General features: G+C 42.8%; 1 protein-coding gene across 1 annotated transcript in view; it reads left to right on the top strand.

Annotated features, from left to right (window-relative positions):
- Positions 1–25765, top strand: part of LOC148015682 (dynein-1-alpha heavy chain, flagellar inner arm I1 complex-like) — a 338732-nt gene that overhangs the window by 227692 nt on the left and 85275 nt on the right. The window contains exons 39-47 of the mRNA XM_087665230.1: positions 10596–10827; positions 20859–21085; positions 21182–21300; positions 22507–22708; positions 22798–23040; positions 23150–23236; positions 23350–23529; positions 23776–23918; positions 24136–24340. Coding sequence (XP_087521356.1) covers positions 10596–10827; positions 20859–21085; positions 21182–21300; positions 22507–22708; positions 22798–23040; positions 23150–23236; positions 23350–23529; positions 23776–23918; positions 24136–24340 — 1638 coding nt within the window. The remainder of the gene's footprint in view (positions 1–10595; positions 10828–20858; positions 21086–21181; positions 21301–22506; positions 22709–22797; positions 23041–23149; positions 23237–23349; positions 23530–23775; positions 23919–24135; positions 24341–25765) is intronic.

Raw genomic sequence — 25765 nt, 5'->3', positions numbered from 1 at the left:
CCCTCTCCATTGATACATCTCATTGGAATCGGCTAGAGAACACAAATAAGCCTTCCAAGTAAATCTTTCCACTATTTGGAAACGAAAGTTTCCTTTAGAAAAATGTGCATTTTTGTGGAGCTATTTGGTGCGTGTACTCTCCATGGGCATGTGTTATGATCATGGCTAGCTACAAAGTCCCTGTTGAAGACATTGTCATGTTTCTGGGAAACCTGATTTCTAAGAAAATAATTTTGGTACGAATGTTTGAAATTTATGCCTTACTTTCTCCTACTTTGGCAAATTTCTCTCTCTTTTATCACATGGACTAGGTTCTGAGCTCTGTGGACTGTCCTCACTAAGTGGAATCAATTGAGTTCTATCCAACCTGATTTTCCCTATCATCTCTTTCAAGGTTACCTTGATCTTGGAGGTTTTTGCAAAATACAATATGGAAAATTGTATTACTCAAAAAAAAACAATGTAGTACAAGTGCTCACAAAACAATCTAGTTGTAGCTGAATGCCAGGCAAATCAAGGCCTCCTAGGGCAGTCTGGAGGAATGTGAGGAAGAAGCCACAATGGGGGGTTATAACGCCAGTAGTGTTTTCCATCCAATAATGTGAAAGACAAGCTATGTGAAGGAACATCTTCCAAAGCTTTCATCGATGTTGGACTCCTTGTAAAGCTAATCCCAATGACCCAGAGGGAGTGGATGATGGAAGACCAGACCTATGTCAAAAGTCAATTGGCAAGAGGCCTTCCAAATGTACCACCTTGTTTGATAAGCTTCCACACCTCCGATCTCATGTTTGTGGGCAATGCCTCTAGGCCCACCACTCACTTGAACTACTGCAATAATGAAAATGTTGTCATGCACATCTGCCTCAAGAGTAAGTGACATTCCTGACTGATTGATTGCCAACAAAAGGCTTGCCAAGTAATACATGTAAGGTCGGACTCTACTCAAATGCAGATTTTATAGACTCCTCTCCACAGTAGTGCTGCTACCTCACATGATCCCAAAAAAGTGCTTTGGGTTCTTGAGGCCTTACTGTGGGCAATGCTAGGAAACCCATCCTATTGCAGCTAGCCCATGGGCCACTAGCCATAGGAAGGACAAGACCTCCTCAACCAGCAATTATTCCATAGGCATCTCCAAAAAGTGAATGCTCGTAGGCCTCCTACTCTCCATCTAAATGCCTTGAATATATGTGCCTTTGCCTTGCAAATGATCTAAGGTCTCTAGATTGTTGGAGTCTCCTCCAACATTCGGAGAGCTCACCTTGGGCAAGCCTACCACCACATCGAACCCAAAAGCAACCTATGCTTTGATTTCTATCGGTGCACAGATATTGAGGATTTCAATGCACCCATGACACAAGGCCTTTCTAGTGATGATGGCCCCTTGCCCCTGAAATGGGACACGTGTGTGTGTGTGTGTGTGTGTGTGTGTGTGTGTGTGTGTGTGTGTGTGTGTGTGTGTGTGTGTGTGTGTGATAGTTACCAAGAACGGGGAACGGGAACAGGAACGGCATTATATACATATGTATATATATGTGTGTGTGTGTGTGTGTGTGTGCACACACACACACACACACACACACATATATATATATTCAACACTTAAGCCTAGATTCATCTAGAGATATATATCATGCACATGTGCAGGCGGGAGAGGCGCCAGGCAGGCGAGAGAGGTGGGAGTCGCGAGAGGTAGCCCTGGCAGTCAGGCACCAAGCAATCGGGCCAGGCAGTTGAGAGAGGCACGAGAGGCGGGAGGCAGGTTAGGTAGGCGAGAGGCGGGAGTCAGGCCAACTGGCACGAGGTGGGACAGGACGCGATCAATATTTTTTTTTTTAAATTTAATGCCCCGCTGCTGGAACGGCCGTTCCAAACACGGAATGGCCAGGGAACGGCCTGGAACGGGCATGAACGGGACAAGGAACGGGTGGAACATTCCGCCAGCGTTTCCTGGGCTCGGACCTCCCAGAACGCGTTAATCCGTTCCTAAGTGCCGGAATGGGCGTTCCCTGTTTCTGTGTGTGTGTGTGTGTGTGTGTGTGTGTGTGTGTGTGTGTGTGTGTGTGTGTGTGGAGGCCTAAGGTTTTGTAGGCTGGGTGGTGTTGGAGTGGAGCTAGATGGGGGATTCAGCTATGGCAAAGATGGAGATGGGGTTGCTGAAGACAAGGAAGAGACTGAGGTGAGGATATCAACATTCCTGGTCCGTAGACTAGATGTGTGGGGAGAAGGAAGAAGTCATGAAGATGTAGGGGAAGAAGGAAGAACTGGGAAAGGAAGAGACAGAGAGGGGGATGAAATCAGATGGTGTCCACTAGTGCGACAGATCTGGTGTTTTATTTCTAGCGTCTGGCTCTTGGCGACTCAGCTCCGGATAACAGCCCGGTCATGGATTATGGGAAAGCTACCCTCCATGCCTTCTTTGCATTCTGATTATTTCTGCCTGTTCCAGTTCCTTAGATGGACTGCCTTATGGCATATTTGGCGAACTCGGAATGCCTTTCTTTTTGATTCGGCCTCAGGTATCCATGGTCATGTGGCCCGTATTCGAGGTTTACTGCTATGGCAGATTTCTTCTATGATATCAACTAACCTGGTTCTTCCTGACATTGCTGCCCATTGGCTGGCCATTGTTCGCTCTACACCAGCAGTGTGATTTTCTCTGTGTCATAGTCCTAATAGTCTTTCGTCACTTTCTTTGAGGACCTGATGGTCTGATGTAACAGAATATAAACACACACACAAACACACACACAGAAGAAGAAAGAAAGAAAGAAAGATATATTAACAACTACATAAGGCCAATGTGGCCTATGAGACAAAATCCAGATTACATCCATGTCTAATGTCATCTCATCAGTAAGGTAAAGATAACATTACAAGTGGGTGGCCTATGAAACAATACTGAAAATAACTATACGATGGGGCTATACTAGGGTTGAACCATGTGTAGTGTTGTTCCATCGATAGAAAAGAAAAGGAAAGGAAAGGAGAACTAGATCTGATTTAGCCATGTACAAAAGTGTGGTGGAGACTATGGGCTATATCTGGTCTCAAGATCTGCGCATGATCTCAGCTATGATGCAGTCCCTAGCTACTTCACTGATATGCGTGGTGGTGAGTCTGCGGTGTCTCGTGATAATGGCTCTAATCCGACTCTGGCGTGGCCTCCTCAGATGTGGTCCTGGTAGACGGGGTCGTCGTGCTCGACGAAGGGAAATGGCTCTATCCAATGTGACTCCACGAAGTGGCCTATAAGGTGTCTGGCAGGGTGGCTCTATCTCTACAAGGCTGGTAGTGTCAGTAGGGTCGGCTCTGTAGAAGAAGTCTGTCACTGCTCTCTGTGTGTGTCCCTCTGGGTGAGCTGGCCTCCTGTTTCGTAGTAGTGCAATTTGGCACCTCTCGAGCTCCAGGAGGAAGAGACCTAGGCATCTTTGGTCCTCGTACTCCATGACGTGACGAAGGGGTCCAAATCCATCCCGGAAGAGGCAGTGGTACCGTCCTCATATGTCATAGTATATTGTGCATTTGCATATGTAGTGCTCCCCCGTCTCAGGCTCTCGACCACAAAGCTGGCAAGTCCTATTCTCTGCTAGGGTATTTGTCCATTTGTCTGTCTCCATCTAGAGCCTATGTGAGGAGGTGCGAATCTGTCCAATAGCAACCAATACGCTATGGGAGAGATGGGTGTCCATATATGCTGGCCGAATAGTGAAACCATCATCAGAGAGGCACAAGAAATGACTCCTGTAGAACTCCATCCTCAATCCTAGAGGGAGTGGTGGGTGGATCCATGTCCTTGCCGTCTTAATCCTCAAGATATCATCTCTGATCACCTGGTTCAACTCTGATCGGCTGAGAGAAAGTGTAGGGCAGTCAAGGCTATAATCCAAAGGTAAAAGACGTCAATATCCAAACCATGTAGGCTCATCCAAATAGCCATCTGTGAAAACCAACAGTTCTTCTCGCCTCCTGTTGCTAGTTGTCTAGATGAGGTTAGTGCCAATCTAGAGTATCTATGGCGTGGAAGTTCCCATAGTCTGTGCCAAAGGGTCACTGCCCTGAAGAGTGCCTCCATGACTATGGGTGTTGCCCCTAGCTCTGCTCTGACAATGGGGTGCGGGGTGGAGGGCTTACTCCTAATCATGTGTGCTATCATCAAAATCAATGGCCTTTCCATGCTATCCCAACCATCATAATAATCCCTCTCTACCCCAATCTGATCAGTGAGTGGGTTAAGGCGCCTATGGTACAAGCAGCAACCCCATACCTCTGCTCCATATAGTAATGTAGGTGTGACAAGGGTGTCAAACAACCAAAGTTTAGTGCGGGGCTCCTGGAATTGTATGTGAGCACATTGACTCTCAAGTGCCCCTAGTGCTGTGTATCCACGTGCCAGACGTGCCTCTGACGTCCCTCTCAACGAAAAACGTGGGCCAGAGAAAGTGACTCCCAAATAGACATATTCCCTCACATGCTCGAGTATGTCTCCCCCAAATGTGAATTGGTGCATAGATCTAGTCACCCATGCTGCTGAAGTATTCAAAACCATGGTTTTGGTCTTCCCAAGGTTCATTGTGAGGTCTTTATCTCTACAAAAGATGTGCAAAGCATCTAGATGGCACTGCAAACCCTCCGGTAAATCTGAAATGAGAACAATATCATCTGCATACAGTAATATCGGTATCAGCACCCCTGCCAGGTTGGCTCCAGCTTCTCCTCCTCGGTCTATGTAATCAGATCCTTCATCGATGTATAGACCAAACAATGTGGGTGAAAGTGGACATCCTTGTTTCACTCCTATAGTACTGTCAATCCTCTCTGATAGTCCCCCCAGGTGCTCGTACATGACCTGTCACTGCCTCAATAATGCATAGACACCCCATCGTATACCCTCTGGTACTCCAATGTCCTGCAATCTCTACATGATGCGTGTACAAGGAATTGTATCAAAAGCTTTGCGAAAGTCTACAAAGCAACAATAGATCCTCTTGTCTCGGGCTCGACCCTCCTCAATAATGGCTCTAAGTGTGAGAATATTATCCAGCGTGGTATATCCTCGTCTGAAACCTGTCTATCCTTGTGCTCTCTTGCCTTGCATTTCAGCCCATTCATTGAGTTCATGCTCCAATATAGATCCATATATCTTGGCCAAAGAATGACCGATCATGATAGTCCTATAGTTGCTAGGAATCAAGGAATCACCACTTTTAAATAGCGGAATTATAGTATTGTTTGACCAACTCATGGGAAAACCTTCACATTACTGCTCTATTGAACATATGTGCTAATATGGGTACTAATATGTCACCAGCATGTGAGAAATATTCTGCTACTAGTCCATCCTCATCCTATGCCCTCCCATTTTGTAATCTATAGATTGCATCCCTAACCATTTTCCATGTGAAGAAAGACCACTGTGTTGGCCTACAAGCTTGTGGGGGCTGCATAGGTGGCTGTCCTGGCAAGTCATACAACTGTCTCCCATAGTCAAGCCAAGCATCTGGTGATGTAATCTGTATGGGGGGTTGTCTTTCATGAAACATTTTTCATGTGCTCTTGCTGTCCTGCCCCAAAAATAGCTGATATATCTCTGCTTCTGCTTTCGTTAGGTAGTCTCGTTTCTTCTTCTGCACAAGGCGTTTGAAGAACGCCTTTGCTTGGTGATGTGTTTGAGTGCCTAGCTCCATTTCCCTCTGTAAGCGAGCTCGGGTGACTCTACACTCATCATCATACCAGCTATTTTGGGGAGCAGTAGATCGTGTGGGTCTACATCGGGGCAAGGTGTGTGGGAATGCATACATGGCTGATCCATGTATGGCCTTTGCTAAATCCCTTGTACATTCTTCCAACGATCTACTCAAGTCCAATGTATGTAAACTAGTCTGTAGAGAACCACTATAGATGTGTGAGGTGTCTTCTATAAAGTAGTATTTGGGATGTTTAGGGAGGCATGGTGTTTCATGTTTCATATGTACACAAGAGAGCATGAGTGTCAGAATAGCATGATCTGCTGCTATGCCAATTGGCCTCTTAGATATCTTGAAATTTTGGATGTTTGGTATCAATGCTGGTGAGCCCATCACATAGTCCACAGTACTTGCCCCTCCTTTGCGATTCCAACATGTCAAATTATCAGATCCTGGCCATTGTGGTAGACCATTAAAGATGGCTAGTCCATGTGCACTTCCCGAAGTCAATAGGTGTGCCCATAGGTACTCACTTCTTTATCCTGGGCTCTCCTGCGTAGGCCTATTTCATCTATGTCGATCTCTTTGAACATGGCACTGTCATGCATATAAAAGCCACTCTATCTATCTCCAATGCGTGCATTGAAATCTCCTACTAATTATATGTCCCCAATGCTAGCATATCTCATGATATCCTCATCCTCAGAGAGAGAGAGAGAGAGAGAGAGTTTCTCGGATGACATGATGGTCTGATGTAACAGAAAGTAAGAGATACAGAGAGATTGCTGACCTGATGGTCTGATGTAAATATTTACTACTTAATTCAATTATCTTCACGAAAAAAAAGAGAGGGGGATGAAAGTCTGGTGGAGGCGGTGCCTCACGATCCAGCCAAGCATTAATGCAAAGGCAAAATCAAAATGGATTCCTTTATCTCAACCCTATGGAGCTCTGAGCAAATAATAAAAAGCATTGACACTTAAAGCACATAAAGCAAATAAAGTTTCTCTTTAAAGATGCAAGGACACCTTAATGTTAAACATCAATCAGCATGCATCAGCTAGAAAATCCTGTATTCTTTCAATATTATTTTGAGAAAAAGCAACCTTTGACTGTTATCCTAGCATATTTGTATTGGAATTACAATAGTTCTTTATGGTAAAAAGTAAGGAGCCATGGAGGAATGTTCATACACTACAACACTTATTACAATTGGCACATAATATTATTGGTTAATGTGACATGGATTTTCTTGGCAAGACCAAGACTGTAACTCTATGACATTGGTAAGCACTTACTAGAGAGGATCATTTCAGCAAAACTCCATCATGGGACTGCATGACACAAATTCAGAATTCCTAACACAAATTTTGGCAATAGCATTGGTGGTTTGGCAGATCCCCCTCTCGTCTCGTCACTCATAGTTTTGTTATATTATGATTCACTAGATTTTGGACCCCATGGACAACACAAATAGCACCAACCTACCAAATTTGGGTCTTCATGCTTTCAGCCTCTCTTTTTCCTGTGCTTCTTTACAACAATTATATATCTCCTTTAGTAGGTGATGTTGATAATTCCAAATTTTGTCTGATTTGACAATGTGTCCAACACAATTTTGTGGTGCTGACCTCCTTGGTAGCACAAGTCCCTATGAATAGCCTTGATCATAACATTTTTTTCACCAAAAGAAAGACGTGCAGATGTGGGAATGAGGAAAACTTGCTCCTTCTAGCCACAGGATCGGAAATTTTGCATACTATGAAATTATCATCTCCCTCTCGTTCATACAGAAAACTCAGCATTTGAAGAGAATTTTGAGGATTTGAAGCATTCTGGAGCTTTTAAGATTGTCAGACCAGTCAAATTCTGCATAAGCCAATAGTTGTGATAGATCTGAAGCATTTAAGGAGTTGCATTTACATCTGCCTTAAATCAACAAGATCAAACTTTATTCACTTCCACTTACCAATGGTCGACCTTACAAAAACTCATTGATAGTGAGATCAGAAACAACTAATACAGCAAATGAGAACCCTAGTAAGATGCAAAGGCGCTCATCTTGAGCTCTAATCTGAACCTTACAACTTGTTCTTTATAAGTTATGTCACAAATGCCTTCTGAAGAGATCCAGGTTGAAGACTAGTTTGCATTTCAAGACCATCCATAGGAGATCAAAGAGCAAATACTACAAGACCTTAGGGACACCAGAGCTATGATAGAGGCTGTGATAGACCTAAATGGAGGCCAAATATGACCACTTCTCCAAACAGGACATACTTCTTGGGGCCATCACACCTAGTAGAGATAGGGTATTCACTTTCACAGTGGAGGAAATGGTCACCTTTGGAAACAGGGCTTGGATCAAGCAGAGTTCACTTGAAGCTCTAGACAAAGGATTAGCAGTAGGGCACATTGTGAGAGGAGGTGGTGTATCGACTAGGGCCTAGCCTCCTGCTTGAAAGATGGATAGAGACACTAGATCTTTTAGAGGAGGGTCCTTCATAGAGATTATAGTGGGATACAAGAGTAAGTTTGGACAGATCCATTACTTGATAGGCCATGCAATGTGGCCTTCTTTGGCTGCAGTACCGCTGTACCAGGCTAGGAGGGAGGATTAAGATGAGAAGGATCAAAGCATAGCCATTAGCCACATCTCATTAGCATAGACAAGGCATCTCGGATCATTTCATGTCAAACTTTTGGAGCAGGCTGGATGGAAGCTTTAGGCCCAGGAAGATACCCCTCATCCTATGGCTACTAGCTCACAAGAGCTTGGCAGTCAGTACATCGCTTGGGTATGGAAGGCTCCCAGTGGTATATGTGGGATGTAGCAAGCCATAGGAGATTTAGAGACACTACCTATGGTACTGTAGCAAAGCTCAAGAGATATGGAGAAGAGCCCTTAGGATGGTCTTTTACAGCATAGCAAAGACCATGGTTGTGACTTGGGGGGCTGTAGCTTGGGTCACAAACAGTGGCCCAACATGTGGATATGAGGATTTTGAAGGGAGCTCCTCCTTTCTCATCATTGGCCAGCATCTGAGCAAGATCCCCACTTGAGATTACTTGCAAGAAGAATCGACCTAGGGAACCTATCATAGAATGGATCTGATTGCTAGTTATTGCATGGTGCTTTTGGACTGTGAGATGCAACCATGCTATAGACCTCCAGGATGTCTCACTTGCAGAGACTCTCTCCATTTGTAAAGAGATCATCCATGCTCTCTCCATTTGTAGAGAGTTTATAGGGTCACTCTTAAGAGGATAAGGAGGAGAGATGCCAATTTTTTGGACTTGGGACTTTCAGCTTTAAAATTTTTCACCTAGCCGCTCAGAAGGTCTGGCAATATAGCTCTCTAGATTGGCTCACACAGCCATTGTATTTATGGTGCACTACTAGGGTTCTTTGTACTTTGTATTCTACCTCGAGGGGATTTCCTCGGTGTGTTATTGATAGAATTTTGTTTTTCTTGGGAAAAGAACCCTCAACAAGGAAAAGGAATCATGCTAGGCTCTATAACCCATCAACAAACAAAACAAGGATATCTACCAGGGTTAGAAGCTATCTTCCAATCTCCTCAAGAAATCAATCAAGCATGGTTGAGTGATCCCTATAACAATGGCATTGTTGCTGTTGGAGAAGCCTTAACAAACGATGTGTTGCTGTGGAGTGACCTTGATCTTGTTCATTTGCTCATCCTCGTGATTGGGTCGTTTGACCAAAACAGAAAATATCTTGGCCTCCTAAAAAGGTTCTCCCCACACCACTCTTGGGTCACACTAGTTTTTGAAAGAATATTCTTTGGTAGGTCCAAATCTCTATCCTCACTGAGTAATTGCACAAAGATTCAAGACCAACTCCAATCATTATGAGCCACCTGAATTCCCCATCTGAAAAATTTTGCAAGCTCTTGCATGTCAGCCTCTTGTCTGAGTAGTCAACCTCGTCTTGAATTGTAAGGTGAAGATCTTGTCTTCATGTGAATCCAGTACCACAAGCAACATATCTCCTCTAATACATGTCCAATTCATAGTCCATCAGTTTGGTCCTAATTGAACCAATTAGGGAGGATGAACTCTGTCACTAAAACTAGGGCATGGTGCATCCCCCTCTAAGGCATGTGCATCCCCTTTTGAGGCCTCTAAGTCTTTGTCACTAAATCTCTCTAGTTTTGAATCGCCTTGTCAAGACCAGAATATGATTGGCCATATTCAGTATGCCACCACCAAAGGAGGTATGGAAAACATAGTCCTATCTTGTTAGATGCTGGTGAGTCTATTGAATATTAACATTTTGAAATGGCTACCCTATGAAGGTCTGCCACTCTCCTACCATATCCATTATCTTAAGACAAAACTGGTCCTAGAGAGCTAAGGTCAACAAGCTGCAGGTAAGTAGCCCCGCGAAACCTCCAAGGAACCTGCCCTCATAGGCCGGATCCCTCCATGCACCCACAGGCCCACTGCAAACAAGAACACCTCACTCCTCATGCTTTACCTCTACTCTAGGTTGGAAGTTAAATTGGTCCTCTAGAGTCTCCAGATTGTGTAAGTTTCCTCCAACAATCTATTAGTTCACGATTACAAGGCTTCAAGGTTTTTTTGACTTCTCAAAATATCCACTCATATTACAGTATGGTTTGAGCAAAAGAAATGTTGGCCTATCATACACATAAGCAAGTTTCATCTTTATTCAGCCAAATCAAGGCAAACTGTATTTAGCATGTAAAATGATGTTGGTTGCATCATATAACAACATTCATCATCTTCAATGCAGTTGGAATTTATGGATTTTTGTTTACCAATTCTCTATAACAACATTCTTAGACAACATAATATTGGTGTATCTGAATCACAATATCCATCTTCAGCATCAAACTCTCATAAGTTTGCTGCTTGTAGGAGAATGGCTATCTCGTAATGACAGGACCAAGTGAACAAGTGGATAAAGTTATTCAACTTTATGAGACAATGCTAACTCGTCATACTACCATGGTTGTTGGTCCTACTGGGGGAGGAAAGAGTGTGATAATTCATACACTCGCTCGAGCACAAACAAAGATGGGTTATCCTACGAAACTTTCTATTATTAACCCAAAAGCACAGCCGACATCAGAACTATATGGATTGATGGGTAAGTATACATCTCTTTTCCAAGATTTTTGATACTATGAGCATTCATGTAAACAACCTTGCACTACAAGCTTTCAAACCTATGAGCGCTCATGCTGAGCATTTGATCCTACAAGCAGTTATGAAGATGATCTTTGTTTGACGCAGAAAACTCTTTCCTCTCATACAATTCTTAAAGTAATGGGTGACTTAATATTTATTTTATAATGTGGGGGGAAACATGCTCACAAAATCTCATTTAAGCTCAAAACCTTTTCTTCCACAGTTTTGTTCTTTCTGTGGGGGGAAATCTCTTAAGATACTTTGGCAGTTAATAAAGTAAACACTTCAAGGTGCAAAATAAAGTGTCTAACAACAGAAGAAGTGCCAATTTTGTATATCCTGACAAAAAGGGAAACTGAAGAATGTAAGAATATTGCCCCACCCTGTTTTGAGAATCATGAGTTACTATGGTCAGGTCCAATAACAAGAGAATCATGAGATAGTATGGCCCGCTCAAATAACAAATCTGTATGAGTCTCATTATTTGGGTTACAACATGGCATGGTATTTGTTCTCTAAGCGGTACATTGATTCCATCATGCAAAAATAGTTGGTGAAAGTTGAGTTTTGGAGCAGATGTATAAGAGATGGCTCATTTTCCATGTGAAAGGGAAGTTTGCATCACAAACTTTGCAGATCAAGCCTAGGATATGGTAGGGACTGCACAATGATATGCCCAGTATATGAATGCTTTAATAATGCTCTTGAGCTAGATCATACAACTGCAAAATCTTGTACATTGGGTGGAATGAGAGCTTTTGCAAAAAATGTATACAATGGAATGGTCAAATTTGAGCACTTGGCCACTCCAGTCAGACAGCGTACACCACAAAGCATTGTCATGCCTGGTAGATGATTCCTAGTACAAAATCTTCATAGATCAGTACATCAAGAATCATCTGCCCTCTACAAGGTAGGTGGGAGACGATACAGTGAGATTCAAGAACTTTCATCCACAATGTCTCACACACATGGTATGGCACCACCATCCATCAGATTGTCTTTTCACAGTCCTTGTATTAGAAACACTCATATGAGCCAGACAGCTTGATGTATTTCTTGCTATCCTTGTTTGTCATTTATAGGGCTTTCTTTTTTAAGCTTAATTTATTGAGTAAGGTGGCTATAGTAGAGCTTTCTAGTTTGAAGAAAAAAGAACTAGCCCAATGCATGATAGTTGAAGGATTGGAACAACTGAGGTGCAGCCATTACAAGCATGGAACAACCATTGGTCCAGGTTGCTGGATGAGTGGTGCTGGTAAGCAGCTATTGCTACAATGAGAATATTCTGACTAGACTGAACATATTGAAGAACCAACTTCCACGAGCTAACCAGCTGAGTTACCAGGAAAGATGAAGATGAGGAGAAAGCGGCATCCTCATTAAGAACATGCCACCAAGAACCCCAAATGGTTGTATTACCATGAAGCACACCCCGTTCTTCCAAAATGAAACGGACAACAAAGACCCACGGGTGTCAATCGGTGCACATTGCATGAAAGACAGACCAGCAAAGAGAAACCATGTGAGTGTGTGCATCTAGAATAGCTCCACCACCCATACTTTTAGGAATGCAAACATGGCACCATGAGATCCATCAAATGCGAGCATGCAAAGTGTCCTTCCATAGCATAGGACGAATGTGTCCAGTAAGAACTTGCAAGGTAGAGGCAATCTTAAGCAAAAGTGGCAAAAAATAAGTGAGTGTGGGGAGCATGATGGACCGTGCCACTTTAAGGTAGACATGAGAAGGCCAAGTGTATGATTTCCAGTAAAGAAAATTAGCCTCCAATTTTTGGGACATCCATTTCAGCGATTGCTTGGGCTGAACATCAACACCCAGGGGTAACCCAAATGCCTCACAACATTGCCACACGGTATCATTATACCTTGCCACTGTAAAGACTACAAATGCGATTTGGTATAGCTAATGAGGATGAATTTAACCGCATTGATATGAAGACTAGAAGCATGTCAAAAAAGATTCCATACATCTAATGCCTTGTGGAGGTTATCTTGTTTAGCATTAAGAATCATGAATGTGTCATGTACTAATGATTGGCCCACAAAATGTTCGCCAAAGGGAAGAGAAAGACCAGCCAGTTGGCCCGTGTCCACCAAATGAGATAACATGGAAAGGACCGGGTTGATCACCAAAGCAAAGAACAAGGGGTTCAAAGGGTAGCCTTGTCTAATTGAGCACACAAGAGGCAATGGCTCAGTGACCCCACTATTCAACATTACCAACCACAAAGAGAACAGGACATGCACGGTTCAAAACCCATAAGCTCTGCCACAAAAGAACAATCCAAGTTGTCAAAAGCCTTTTCACGATTCCACTGAACCAGCACAACTCTGTGCTTAGCATAGTCAATGCAAACCTGAACATTCAACACATTGTGCAATATATTCCTACCCTTGATAAATCCATGATGATTAGGGTGGACAAGATCAAGGAGATGCTTATGGAGGCAATTAGCCATCACTTTAGAGAAGATCTTATACATAGATCCCATCAAAGATATGGGTCACTAATGTTTCAACATTGAGGGCGACGGCACTTTCGAAAGTAGCTTTATAACTCCCACCTTTTATGAGGCTAGCATGATTCTAGCCTCCCAAACCTGCTAATGCATGGCAATCAAGGGTTTCACCAAACTAGGAGTATAGGCTCAAAGAATTCATTAGTCAAGCCATCCCATCCCGTACTTTTGTCCTTAGGCAAGTGTAACAAAACATCCATGATCTCTTCCTCACAAATATCTCTGTCCAAATCATCATAAATATTTGGTGACACTTGATCTCTAACCAAAGCATAGAAAGCCAAGCGGGCCTAGGTGGTGTGTTGAGTAGGAGACAAAGAGCCAAGCAAGTTGAGGAAGTAATCTCTACGCATATGCACAATGGACTATGGATCCATAACCATCTGGCCCTCTACATGTTGAAATCTAATCCTTTTCACAAGTGTAGGATAGGCATACAAGCGTCGAAAAAATTATGAGACTTAACACAAAGCATCTTGCAAGTTCTCAATCAAGCTTTGCAACTTGGCTTGCTAATACGATCTCAAGTGGAACTATCGAATGAGATTTACCAACCTTGTAGCTAATTGTAGTAGAAATGGATGAGATTTACCAACCTTGTAGCTAATTGTAGTAGAAATGGATCATCCACTGAATCAAGTAGCAGATCAAGGCTAGCATTGCTTCTTCAACTCGTCGACATTGTCTCTTGCAAACAGAGGTATGACAAGTAGCATAATGTCTAGCAACCCTCTGCACATTATGGATCAATTGCTCAAAAGAGTCATTGCCTGTAGAGGGAAGTTCAAGTAAAAACCTATTGACCAACTGCCCCATATAACCATTAAAGACTAGATGCTTCACGCAAGATGAATTGAAATGCAAGGGGAGGCATTCCCAAAATTGTACAAAAGGAGCAACAGGGTGGGAAACCATGTCTAGTCACAAAGGGAAATGATATGACAAGGCATATTATTGCAGCACCCGCATGTCCAAAGTCTCCGAGAGGAAGGCATCATCGTGCATAACATGCATGCAGTCCAAGCAAGACCTTGTGGCAGAATAATATGCCCGACTAAAAAGTAAGCCTAAATCCCAAGGTGAAGCCAAGACCAAATGTCTTGCTTTAGAACACTCAACTCAAAATTATGCCACGCATGGCTCTCAAGTGCATCCATCACTGAGTGCTCTGAGGTAAATTGCAAATGATGAATACCCATATTGAAGTCTCCCATCAATATTCCTGGTCAAGCTTCCAAACAATCCTATAGATGTCCTCTAGAGGAAGGATCATTCAATGCATAAAGGCCTACTAGCCATAGAACCTTGCCTTCAAATAGAATTTCAATAACCAAAAAACAGCCTTGAACGTCATTCTTGACAAGAACCGGCTGAAATTTCTGATGCACGACCATAAGTACACCTAAATAGTGCCGCAGTCAACCTCTTGCATAGAACAAATGGAAGTCATGAAATTTCCAACATTTTCTTGGCTTCACCATGACTTTTACACTCAAGAGCACGCAACACATCCCATTGATTATCATGCAAGACGCACCACTTATCGTGTTATTTATCGCATGAATAAATGCCATTTACATTCCAAGAGGCAATCCTTATATATCATCACAAAAGGGTTCAACATTGAGGCCCCTTTTGCCTTGACTACACTTTTTCAACTAGAAGATCAAGAGTGCCCTCATCAAGAAAATCAGCTAATACTGCAAATGAATTTAAATCCCTTCGCTCCGCTTTGGAGGTGCAAGTATCATTCCCCTACTTTAGAGCATCCCTTTGATAACAACAACCCCCATCCCAACAGGTGATCACTTTGCCATGGGGATCAAAAGCAAGTTGAGCAAGAGGGTCCTGTGGACGGTCAACAAATGGCCAAGTCATTTTAAGTGGGCATGGTAGCTAGGGACTTGGATGAGAGTTTGCAAGAAGTGAGCTCCTTTCTTAAAGAGAAGGCTAGGAGCAAGAGGGAAGGTCTCTTAGGGAAAGAGAGGGCTGCTAGAGCCTCATTGGAAGCTCTTCAAAGGGAGGAGGAAAGACGAGGATGTAGGTGGGTGGCAAAGAGGATGTATGCAACCAAAGCCGAAACAGATGCTATGAAGGAGGCCAAATCTTAGTACAAGAACCATGCAAGGCCCTCTTTCTAGAGACAAGCAAGAGATTGGGTGAACAAAGAATTCTTTCGCACCACAGATCCTAGACACTAGACAGAGTATTAGTCAACTTAGAAGAGCAGATGGATCCCTTCCCAAGAGCCACAAGAGGTTGGTCAAGTAGCCACGCATTATTACAGTGCTTTGTTGGGCACGACGACAAAGCCTCTAGGATTGGAGAGGCATAGAGAGATTATGTGGCAGAGTACCAAGAGATTGGTCACAAAGAGCATGAGGATACATTTGATGGCCCCATTTTCAGAGGACGAGATTGCCAAGGCTTTGTTAGCACTACTATCAAGAAAGTGCCCACGGGATGATGGATTGGATAGGGCTTTCTTCCTAAGCTATTGGGACATGATCAGCACAAGACTTTTAGTAGCATTTCAAAAGATCATGGCATTAGAAGATATGCCGGAAAGGATATTAGAGGGATTGATTCACCTCATTCCAAAGGGAGACAGATTGGAGATCACCTTGTGAAGACCAATCACTTTGCTTGGAACAGCATATAAAATCCTAGACAAAATGATCAACCTCAGACTCTCTCTCTTGATGTCAAACCTCAATCACCCTACCCAAACTAATTTTGTTTAGGAGCGTTGCATCCTTCATAATATTTTCACCTCCTAGGAATCCACAGCTCTTGCATGATCTTGGAGACAAAATCTCATTGTTTTGCTTCTCAATTTTGAGGCGGCCTATGATAGAATTGATTGGGAGTTTCGAGAGGGCACCATGTTGAGGATGGGTTTCCTAGAGCAGTGGATCAGAGGTATATTGGCTCTATATTCATCAGCTCATAGCCAAGTCCTTATTGGTGGGACCAAAGGCGCCAGATTCATTATTCAGAGGTAAGTGAGACGGGGATGTCCCCTTGCACCTCTCCTTTTCTTATTTGCTGCAAAGGCTATGAGCTCCTTGCTGAGGGATAGGAATACAAGTATTCGAGACATCAAACTTCCTAGTACAAAGTTTGAGGAGTTGTTGTATGTAGAGTTTGTAGATACATCTGTTCACCTAGATAAGGATGAGGAAAATTTTAGGGCCTTTGTAGCTATGATGGAGGTATGCTGCTCTTGCAAATACATCTTTCTGCTGAGTATCACAAATCCAAAATCCATAAGATTTGCGACACTCAACAGATAGATTGGAAACCACATAATAGTTTCACTTGGGTCTCTCGTGTTACTTCTATGAGATACCTAAGCTGCCATGTAGGCATTGATATTTCATCAAAGTAGCAGTTGGCACCCTTATTACTTAGCATAAGACAAAAGCTACTATATTGGAGCATAGCAAGACTTTCACTAGCAGGCAGGGTGAGATACCTGAGCTGCCATGTAGGCATTGATATTTCTTCAAAGTAGAAATTGGCACCCTTATTACTTAGCATAAGACAAAAGCTACTATATTGGAGCATAGCAAGACTATCACTAGCAGGCAAGGTGGTAGTTGCAAATCAAGTTTTGTTAGCCACCATGTGGTATATAGCTTCTTGTTGGGCCTTCTCTAGGTCATGCATTGGCCAAGTAAAGCAACTCATCAAGAATTTCATTCAATCAAGTGGAGATGGTAGTCTTGAGAGGGCTAAGGTATCTTGGAATGTTCTTATCCAGCCTAGATCCAAGGGTGGTTTGGGGGTTATTGACCCAGTTAGTCAGAGTAGAGCACTGGCTAGAAAAGGAGTAGGGTGTTGAGGACGCTCAATAGCTCCAAATAGAGTGTATCATAGTCGCTTCTGCATAAACCAAGCTTTCGTAATAGCAGTCCATGTTAGGTAGTCAAGGCCATGAAGTTTGTCATCAATAGAACAACAGGGAGGAGCCATTTGCAGAGGATAGAAAGAAAAGATAGGGAATATAGAGAGAGAGAGGGGGTATTGCCAAACACAACATAGAATGCACAATCAAGAATTCACACGTAGTGTCAAGGACATTTGATCACAAAATCTGCAAAAAATCAGGAAGAATCAACCAATCAAAGACGGACAAAGCTGAAAGCCTTCTCACCTAGCCTACACGAGCCAAAGATGCTGCAAATGCAAATGCTACACATCAAAATGCAGACAAAGAAGCATTAAATGCAGCCAGCAGCATTAGAATAAAGCAAAAAAACAGAAAACGTAGAGATTGAAAATGAAAACACGTGGAGATTAGAATCTAGTCATCTAGTTTCCGGGTCAACGCAGCCTCAAAGGTGATAACAGTAATGAAATGCAGAGATTTAAAGGCTGAAAAGTCCCGGAAACTAATCATCTAGCTGTATCAAACAGAGATTAACAATAATCAGCAAAAGACAGCAATGCAAATGTAGATCCTCAAATTTAATACCATGTCAAAAGTGGATGCAACAATGGAAGCATAGAAAAATGCTGAAATAAACTGTTGAACACAAGACCGAAGAAAGAGAGAAGAGAAAACATGAGAACAAAACAAAGAAGAACTCAGAGATATGCTTGGAAAATGGAATCTATATACCAAACACGAGAGTCATGTACAACAATGAGTCACTGGCTACATGGGCACAAGCACTGGCTCCCTCTCTCCAATAGGGCATGCATTGGAATCTGCAAGGGATGAATGAATTGATGGTAAAGCTCATTGTGAGGGGCCTTCTTTTGGGTGAGGAGCCATGGAAGAAGCTAGAATTATGGAGATTAGAGACCATTGTTACTGCTCATGGAGGGCCATGGCACAGCCTAGCACACACTAGCTATTTCAACATATCCAAGCTACCGGGCTTGGGAACAGTTTTGGGGTCAGATTTGTCGCATCTATTATACGGGCATGGAGATCAATATCTATAGGACTTCATTAGATTGACCCAGCAAGTGTTAAAGAGAAGTTGAGGCAGCCACTTCATTTTAATCTACTACTCAAGATAGAGAGAGGCCACACCATCGGAGAGAGAAAACTCCTATCTTGGGGAAGGTTCACAACACAGGTAGCTTTTACAGTGGGGGAGTGGTTTGCATTTTCAAGAGCTGCCAGCTCATATACAAAGTCAAGAGACTTCGGGGGTTTAGATTCATAATGGAGAGCATCAAGGAGGTGGTACCCCTTGAATGGAGAAATCACACAATACAGTCTGCCAGTGGCTGCAAACTGCAAAACGCAGGCTGCAGTGACAGTGGCAGGATCAGCGATAGCTAGAACAGCAAAACATAGGTTCAGCAGTCCATATGGTAGGTCGGAAACAACTGGCAGGTCTCAAACAGCAGCAGTAGACGATAAACAAGTGCAATAAACCCAAGCTGAATCAGGGTACTAGCTGATGTGGAGGGCTGGACAGTAGGCACCAGCAGCACAACAGTGGACAGCAACTCAAATAAGATATCCTCCATGCAGAGTGTGGAAAGTAAACTTATGGCACCCACAATCTGTGAAAATGAGATTAAGGCTGAGCAGTGGGCAGTTTATCCATTTACAGATGGATGGATCCTCCCAAATTAGGGTTTGGTTTATGGGACAACATAGACACTCTCTAGGATCACGTTTCTTTTTAATAAAAGTTCAATAAATTTGAGTTTTGGGGCTGTAATTAAGAGCTAATCAAATGGTAATGCATTGTTTAGCTCAATACCCTCATGGATACCACAATATATGGCAAAAGATCTCATTGTAGTTGCAGGACAGACAGCCCTTCCCCACCCTTGATTCTGATCAACCCAAACAGGATTGGATTATTGCAAGCCACCCAAGTCTAGAGGGTGCTTCGATTAACCAGATCTATCACCTTCTAATTAGAGATTGCCATTAGTTGGTGACCAAAGCCAATGTTGTTTGGGGTTTGCATAAAATCAAGGCATGGTGGAAATTGATTGTCATGAAAGGGTGGCTTAATAAGACTCCATTCAAATGCAAAAGTTTTCTTTGGAGAGTGATGATAGGTAACCTACCCCTTTGCCTCGGGTCTTTCTAGCCATGTATTTCGAATGGCAACTGTACTACCAATGTGGAATCTTCCTATCATAAATGTATTTTGGGCTTGTTAGCGAGGAAGATTTGGTCCATCCTGTCTGACATTTAGAGCTTTGTGGTGGGATCATTGCTACATCCCTCTGATTGGGTCTTTGGTAAGGCAAAATATCCCACTCCCGCACAGCCCCATATGAAGATTGTTTTTTATTTTCTCAGATTTTGGGGCTATTGGCACAACTGGGTTACCCAAAATGCCTTCATCTTCAATTCTGCCTCCACAGTTCTAAGTCATATTGCTAGGCTCAAGGGCCTTTTTTCCATTAGCAATTGGATCTTATTCAACAAGCTAGCGTTCTCCCTAGGGAGGATTTAGTTTCTTGGCATACGGCAATTTCTTCTACTCTGCCGTGACTTTTATACCTCTTTTGTGATTAATATAACTACCCATTACAAAAAAAAGGGAGAAGCATGATGACCAAATGTATGCAGCTCTGTTGGTTAAGTTGAACATGTGGTGACTAGAAGGTTTTGGGTTCAACTCCTACATTCTGCACAGTCATTTAGTATAGGTGTAGAAAACAAGAGATTCAAACCCAGGTCAGTGGATTTATAAAATAAGTGACTTACCACTAGGGTAGCCACTTGACACAGAAAAAAGTACAATAAACCAGAGCTAAGAGCTGATGCTGTACTAACTGGTCCATGGGGCATTTGATCGTTGTTAGAATTGACTATTTAAACTGCTGGGAGGGATGGCTTTAATAAAAGGATGACCTTTAATTCATCCATTGATGCTACAGACTGCTTAAACTGGAGCTGTTTAATGGTTGACCACAGACTGTCTGACCTGCCATGTCCAACTTGCCATGTGGTGGAAGATGTAAACTGTTTCTTAAAATGTACAGACCTTACAGGCTCCAGCTGCCTTTATTCAGTTATCGAACATTTGGAAAGTCAGGTGATATTTGAAGTCATAAGACCATGAGACACATACTGTGTGTGCAACTGAATTATTGGAATCACAATGTTCATGCTTATACAGAAAATTCCATTTCTGCAAAACGTGGGGCTAAATTTTGTACAAACTTAACCTTTAGTACTCCATATAGAAATCTTTGTCCAAACAAATCACTACCATAAGTGACCTCGGTTCAGAAGCACAATGACATAATAGCATGGGTGAAGGGGTCAGAATAGTATAACAAGCTCTGAAATAATTAATGATTGAAAGCATAAGACAAGAGGTACATTGGGGTTTTAACCTGGTTGGATCCATCCTCATTATCATCATCCAGGAATTAGATAATTGAAAAAAAGTTCATTTTTCCTTGAAAGCTTGTGTATTTAAGAAATCTAATTTGAATAATGTGTGACCAGATCCCGATACACGTGATTGGACTGATGGTTTGCTGTCAAACATATTCCGAGAGATGAACAAACCAATTATCAACGACAGGAATGATAAGAATTACCTTGTGTTTGATGGAGATGTAGATGCTTTATGGGTTGAGGATATGAATAGTGTTATGGATGATAACAAGCTGCTGACTCTTCCAAATGGAGAGAGGATCCGTTTACAAAATCACTGTAAACTTTTGTTTGAAGTAATTACACAACAGCCAATTTCTACAGCAATTCAGATTATAAAAAAGACTGGATTAGAGACTTGTATCGATTTTATTGTTATGTTTGCTTTGTAGGTTGCAGACTTGCAGTACGCATCACCTGCAACTGTCAGCAGATGTGGAATGGTGTTTGTTGACTCCAAAAATCTAGGCTATCATCCTTTTATATGGAAATGGTGTAACACAAGAAAGGGGTAAATATAAATGCTGAATCAAATGTTTTGTTTGTCTTGACATTCCTCTTGTGAGTTGAATTTTTCTGGCACATCTTATACTCGTTAACTGCTTCACCCCAGGTATTTTCTAGAATCAGTATTCTGATGATCTTTTTCCACCTTCTTAGACAAACAAGGTTTAATAAATCTGATAACTTAAACTTGAAAACTTATCAGACTTCTTCCATCTGGAGCCTCATATGGGTTGCCACTGTAGATCTCCTAATTATCTTTTCACAGCCCTTGTATTAGCAAGTCTACTTTAATCTTGTACTTTCTCATATGTTGTATTTATTTTGAATATATCAAGTTGCGATCATAGGTGTATTGAATTTTGATGAAACATGGAAGGGAGAGCACATTCTCAGGATATGAAATGATAATAAATGGTAGACTGGAAGGAAAAAGAGGGGTAGGCAGGCATATGACAGAAGGAAAGCAGGAGTCAAAGATGGGGAGGATCCAATAGAAGGGAGGATAGAGCAGATTTGAGAATGCACATGAGAAGCCCTTATTGCCCCAGGGGTATGTATGAAAATGGTTTCTTTATGAAGCAGATTATCTTTGAAGCAATGGGTTATATGTTGGAGATGCTTACTTCGGGTGCATTTAATTGGCCATACATTGGCTATGGTCCCCTATAATACCACTCTCCTATATCCTACTTTAGACTGGAAAGAGGTTCCCTCTCCCAGACCCAAAGGCATAGGGGTCATCACAAAGGATCAGCATAAGGTAATGGTCAATTTACCAAATCCTGTTGTTGTCTCCTATGGCCTGTCTCGAGCAGCCTCTAAACTCCTCCATATCTATCCCTGCCCCTGAGGCAGTTCATCACATGTTGTCAGGAATACAATCTGCTGCTGCTCAACAGCAAGATGCAGGAGATGCATGTAAGAAAGAATGGAGACACAAGTGAAAACATAAAGGATAGGTTGCAATAGCTGGGATGAGCAGGCAGGCAATGACAATAGCATGAATTGATGTTGTAGACACCAAGTAGCACAGCAGGCTTCATCAATGAATGACCTCCCCTTGGTGATCGCTTGGAAACATAATTGCAAAATACACAAAAATTGAAGTGCCACAAGTGATGTGTACAGTATCACAAACTGCATTCTTGATTCGTACACCCTATTAAACAAAATTTAGCAAAAACTTAACTTCCCCTGTTTACCATTGCAGAGAAGAGGCAGATTGGTTACGTGAGATGATGGAAAAATATGTTAAGCCATGTGTGGATTACATTCTTGAAGGGATTGAGAAAGATACTATAACCTCACCTCTGCAAAAAACTATTCCACTTACTAATCTGAACATGGTTACCCAACTCTGCTCTCTCCTTGAAGCTATTTTGAAGAGTGACACAAAATTATCTACAAAACAGGTCATCCAGCTGTTTGCAATACATTTCAGTCAATTCTTTAGCTTTCTGACACTATGAAAGGCCTAACTTCTCCTCTTGACTGTTTTCAGAGCTTAGAAGCAGTCTTTATCTTTTGTGTGACCTGGTCTCTAGGTGGGGCAATCATACAAACATCAACTGTCCAGGATCGTACTCGATTTGACAAGTTTGTTAAGGATATTGCAGGATTTCCATTAAGTACCGGAGATCCATTGCCTCCAAATCAGCTGCCAAGCAACCTGCTTTATGACTATTTCTTTGATACTACTGACCTCAAATGGCGCTCTTGGAAATCAATGGTTCCCGAATACCAGGTAGTCGAATCAGAAATCCAGTTGTATTCTACTCTGTTGCTCCTCAAAAGATGTAAAATATTACTGGCATCCCGTCTGTATTATGATATTTCAAAACATTTCCTGGCAGCCTCCCTCTGATGGTTTGTTCAGCAGTATCTTGGTCCCTACAATTGACACAGTCCGGTCAACATGGATTCTTCATGCTTTGGTTCAGGTATGAGAAGAATGGCATGTATGCTATCCTGGATCTAGAAAGCTTACAAAGACTGCAAACTTGATTATCTCTAAAAGTTGAATCACTTTCAAGTAACTGTTTTCATATTTCAGGTTGGTAAACCAGTGCTTTTTGTTGGAGAAAGTGGAACTGCCAAGTCTGTGATTATTCAGAAACATCTAGGAAGTTTACCCGTTACAGAAAACCTCATCCTTAGTATAAACTTTAGCAGCCGGACCACATCAATGGATGTCCAACTCACAATTGAAGATTCTATTGAGAAGAGAACCAAGGTATTGGAATTAAGGAATGAATTCAGCTCAATCAACAAATAGCTTCACACTCTGGATTTAACATCTTTTATTTGCTTCTCAAATCAAACAATAACCTGCAGAAAAATCAAACTAATACATCAATGGATTAATAGGAAAGTTTATTTACGTTTTTATTCATAATACCAAAAGCAAAACAATGCTGCTGTCCAAGAGGAGAGTATAATATTTTGTTGTTTTCTCCTTCTTTCATTATCAAATTCACAGGACATTTATGGTCCACCCCTTGGAAGACAAATGATTGTGTTTATTGATGACCTCAATATGCCCAAGGTTGACACATATGGTACACAGCAACCAATTGCATTTCTGAAACTTCTCATTGAACGTGGAGGATTCTATGATAGAGGGTATGTTACTTCATAATTGAGACTTCGTTTTTCTCCACAAGTAGGTTAATTTTTTTGTTTGTATCAGCAGCTAATGCAAGAAGATCAAGATGCAGAGTCAAGAAAAGTAACACTGTAAAGTAATCAGAGATCAGAGCAGTTGGCATACTAAGCTTATTAAGAAAATGAGGCTTGCATATAAAACCACCTTTGAGCTTCCACATGTTTTGCTTTTCAGAAAAGAGCTGAATTGGAAAAATATCAAGGATGTTAAGTTTGTAAGTGCAATGGGAAGGCCAGGAGGATCAAGAAACAATGTAGATCCTCGATTTATTTCTCTTTTCTCTACCTTTGAGATCCAATTTCCAGCAGTTGAATCATTATACCATGTTTACAGCTCAATTTTAGCGGCTCATGTGCAGAATTTAGCTGTAGAAGCCAAGGTAAATGTTCTTAGAATAAAAAACTCATACCTCTTATATGATTCAAACCAAAAGGAACCAGAGCAAGATGTTATTTCTGTAACAATTCATCAATAGACTCCATGGTGGGAGAGTTGGGAGTTTTTTGTAAAACAACAGTTTCTGTAATACTTAAATGTAGAAAGAGAACTTCCCCGACTGATGGAAGTAAAACAGCTCTCCTGTCCGTCATGTCGCCCCGTCTGATCGTCGTGCCCCGCCGGAACAGCGCCATCGCCAGCGTCACCCCCCCTCGCCATTGACAGGAACATCACCACTCCCCTCGTCATCACCTGCACCCCATCCCCCTCGCCTTCGCCAGGGCCCCCATCGCCAGCTCCTTGCACCACCGCCTGTGCTCTCATGCCGCCTGCGCCCGCCCCCCCCCCCCCCCACACCTGTCCCACCCGTCCCAGTCCCCCTCCCCCCCGCGTGCTGTCCTGCCAGGAGGCCTAGCCCTTTGTCAGGCTGCCACACCACTGCCATCGAAAACAGAAATCTCCCCCTTCGCCATCGACACCCCCCCCCCCCCCCCCCCTCCAATTGCTCCCTCCCCCTGCAGCAACTCCCCATCCAGTAGCACAGCAGCGTGATAGGTAGGTTCTCCCAAAAGGGACGCGCAATAGAAACCTATGGTCAGACGCTGGCGCACTCAGCAAGTGCCCCCCAGTCAAACACCTTGCACGTAGTCCTCTCTGAGGAGCAGCTCTTAGCCGTCCGAGCTAAGGAGCTGGAGCTAATGGAAACAACGATTTATGGTCAGGTAGTAGGACATTCCCCAGCCAGGACCCAGCTTCGGGACTGGCTTCACTCCACGATGCGCATCAGCACATCGCAGATCATGGAGGGGGTCCTATTGGGCCAAGGGATTTTCATGGTCGGGCTCAGCTCGGTAGACACAGCTTGCGAGCTACTCGCCAATTCACCATATGCGTCCACGAAGGGGGTCATATACATGGTCCCTTGGTATAGTGGCTTTACTGTGGAGGCATTTGCCCTCCACAACAGGTTTCTTCAGCACCCGATCACCCTTATTTTCCCCGGCCTGGCGATTGAGTATCGCCAGTTGGTGGAAGACTTTGGATGGTTCTTCAGCGCTGTCCTTCCTGCGTCCTTCGTGGATGCAGTGACAGTAGCAAAAGTCCCAAAGGTACGGGTGGCAATGAAAGAGGTCAAGAATATCCCACAGTTCCTAAAGATTGAGGTAGGCGGGCACTCCTTTAGGCAGCAAGTCATTGTGACTAGGCAACAAGGGCAGTGCCTGCGCTGCCACGACTTTGGGCATCAAGCAGCAGTTTGTACGCGTTATGGAGCAAATGTGGCTCCGCCCACAGGTCCGCAGGTGGATGCTGACGGTTTCACACCGGTCCAAAGTTGACAGAGAGGGAGATGGCAAGGGGAGGCACA

This window comes from Lygodium microphyllum, chromosome 24, assembly GCF_053477565.2.
Source record: "Lygodium microphyllum isolate KBCC chromosome 24, Lygodium_microphyllum_v1.1.10, whole genome shotgun sequence".
Classification (NCBI taxonomy): Eukaryota; Viridiplantae; Streptophyta; class Polypodiopsida; order Schizaeales; family Lygodiaceae; genus Lygodium; species Lygodium microphyllum.
Note: the sequence above shows the minus strand (reverse complement) of the source record. Positions and strands in the feature narration are given on the sequence as shown.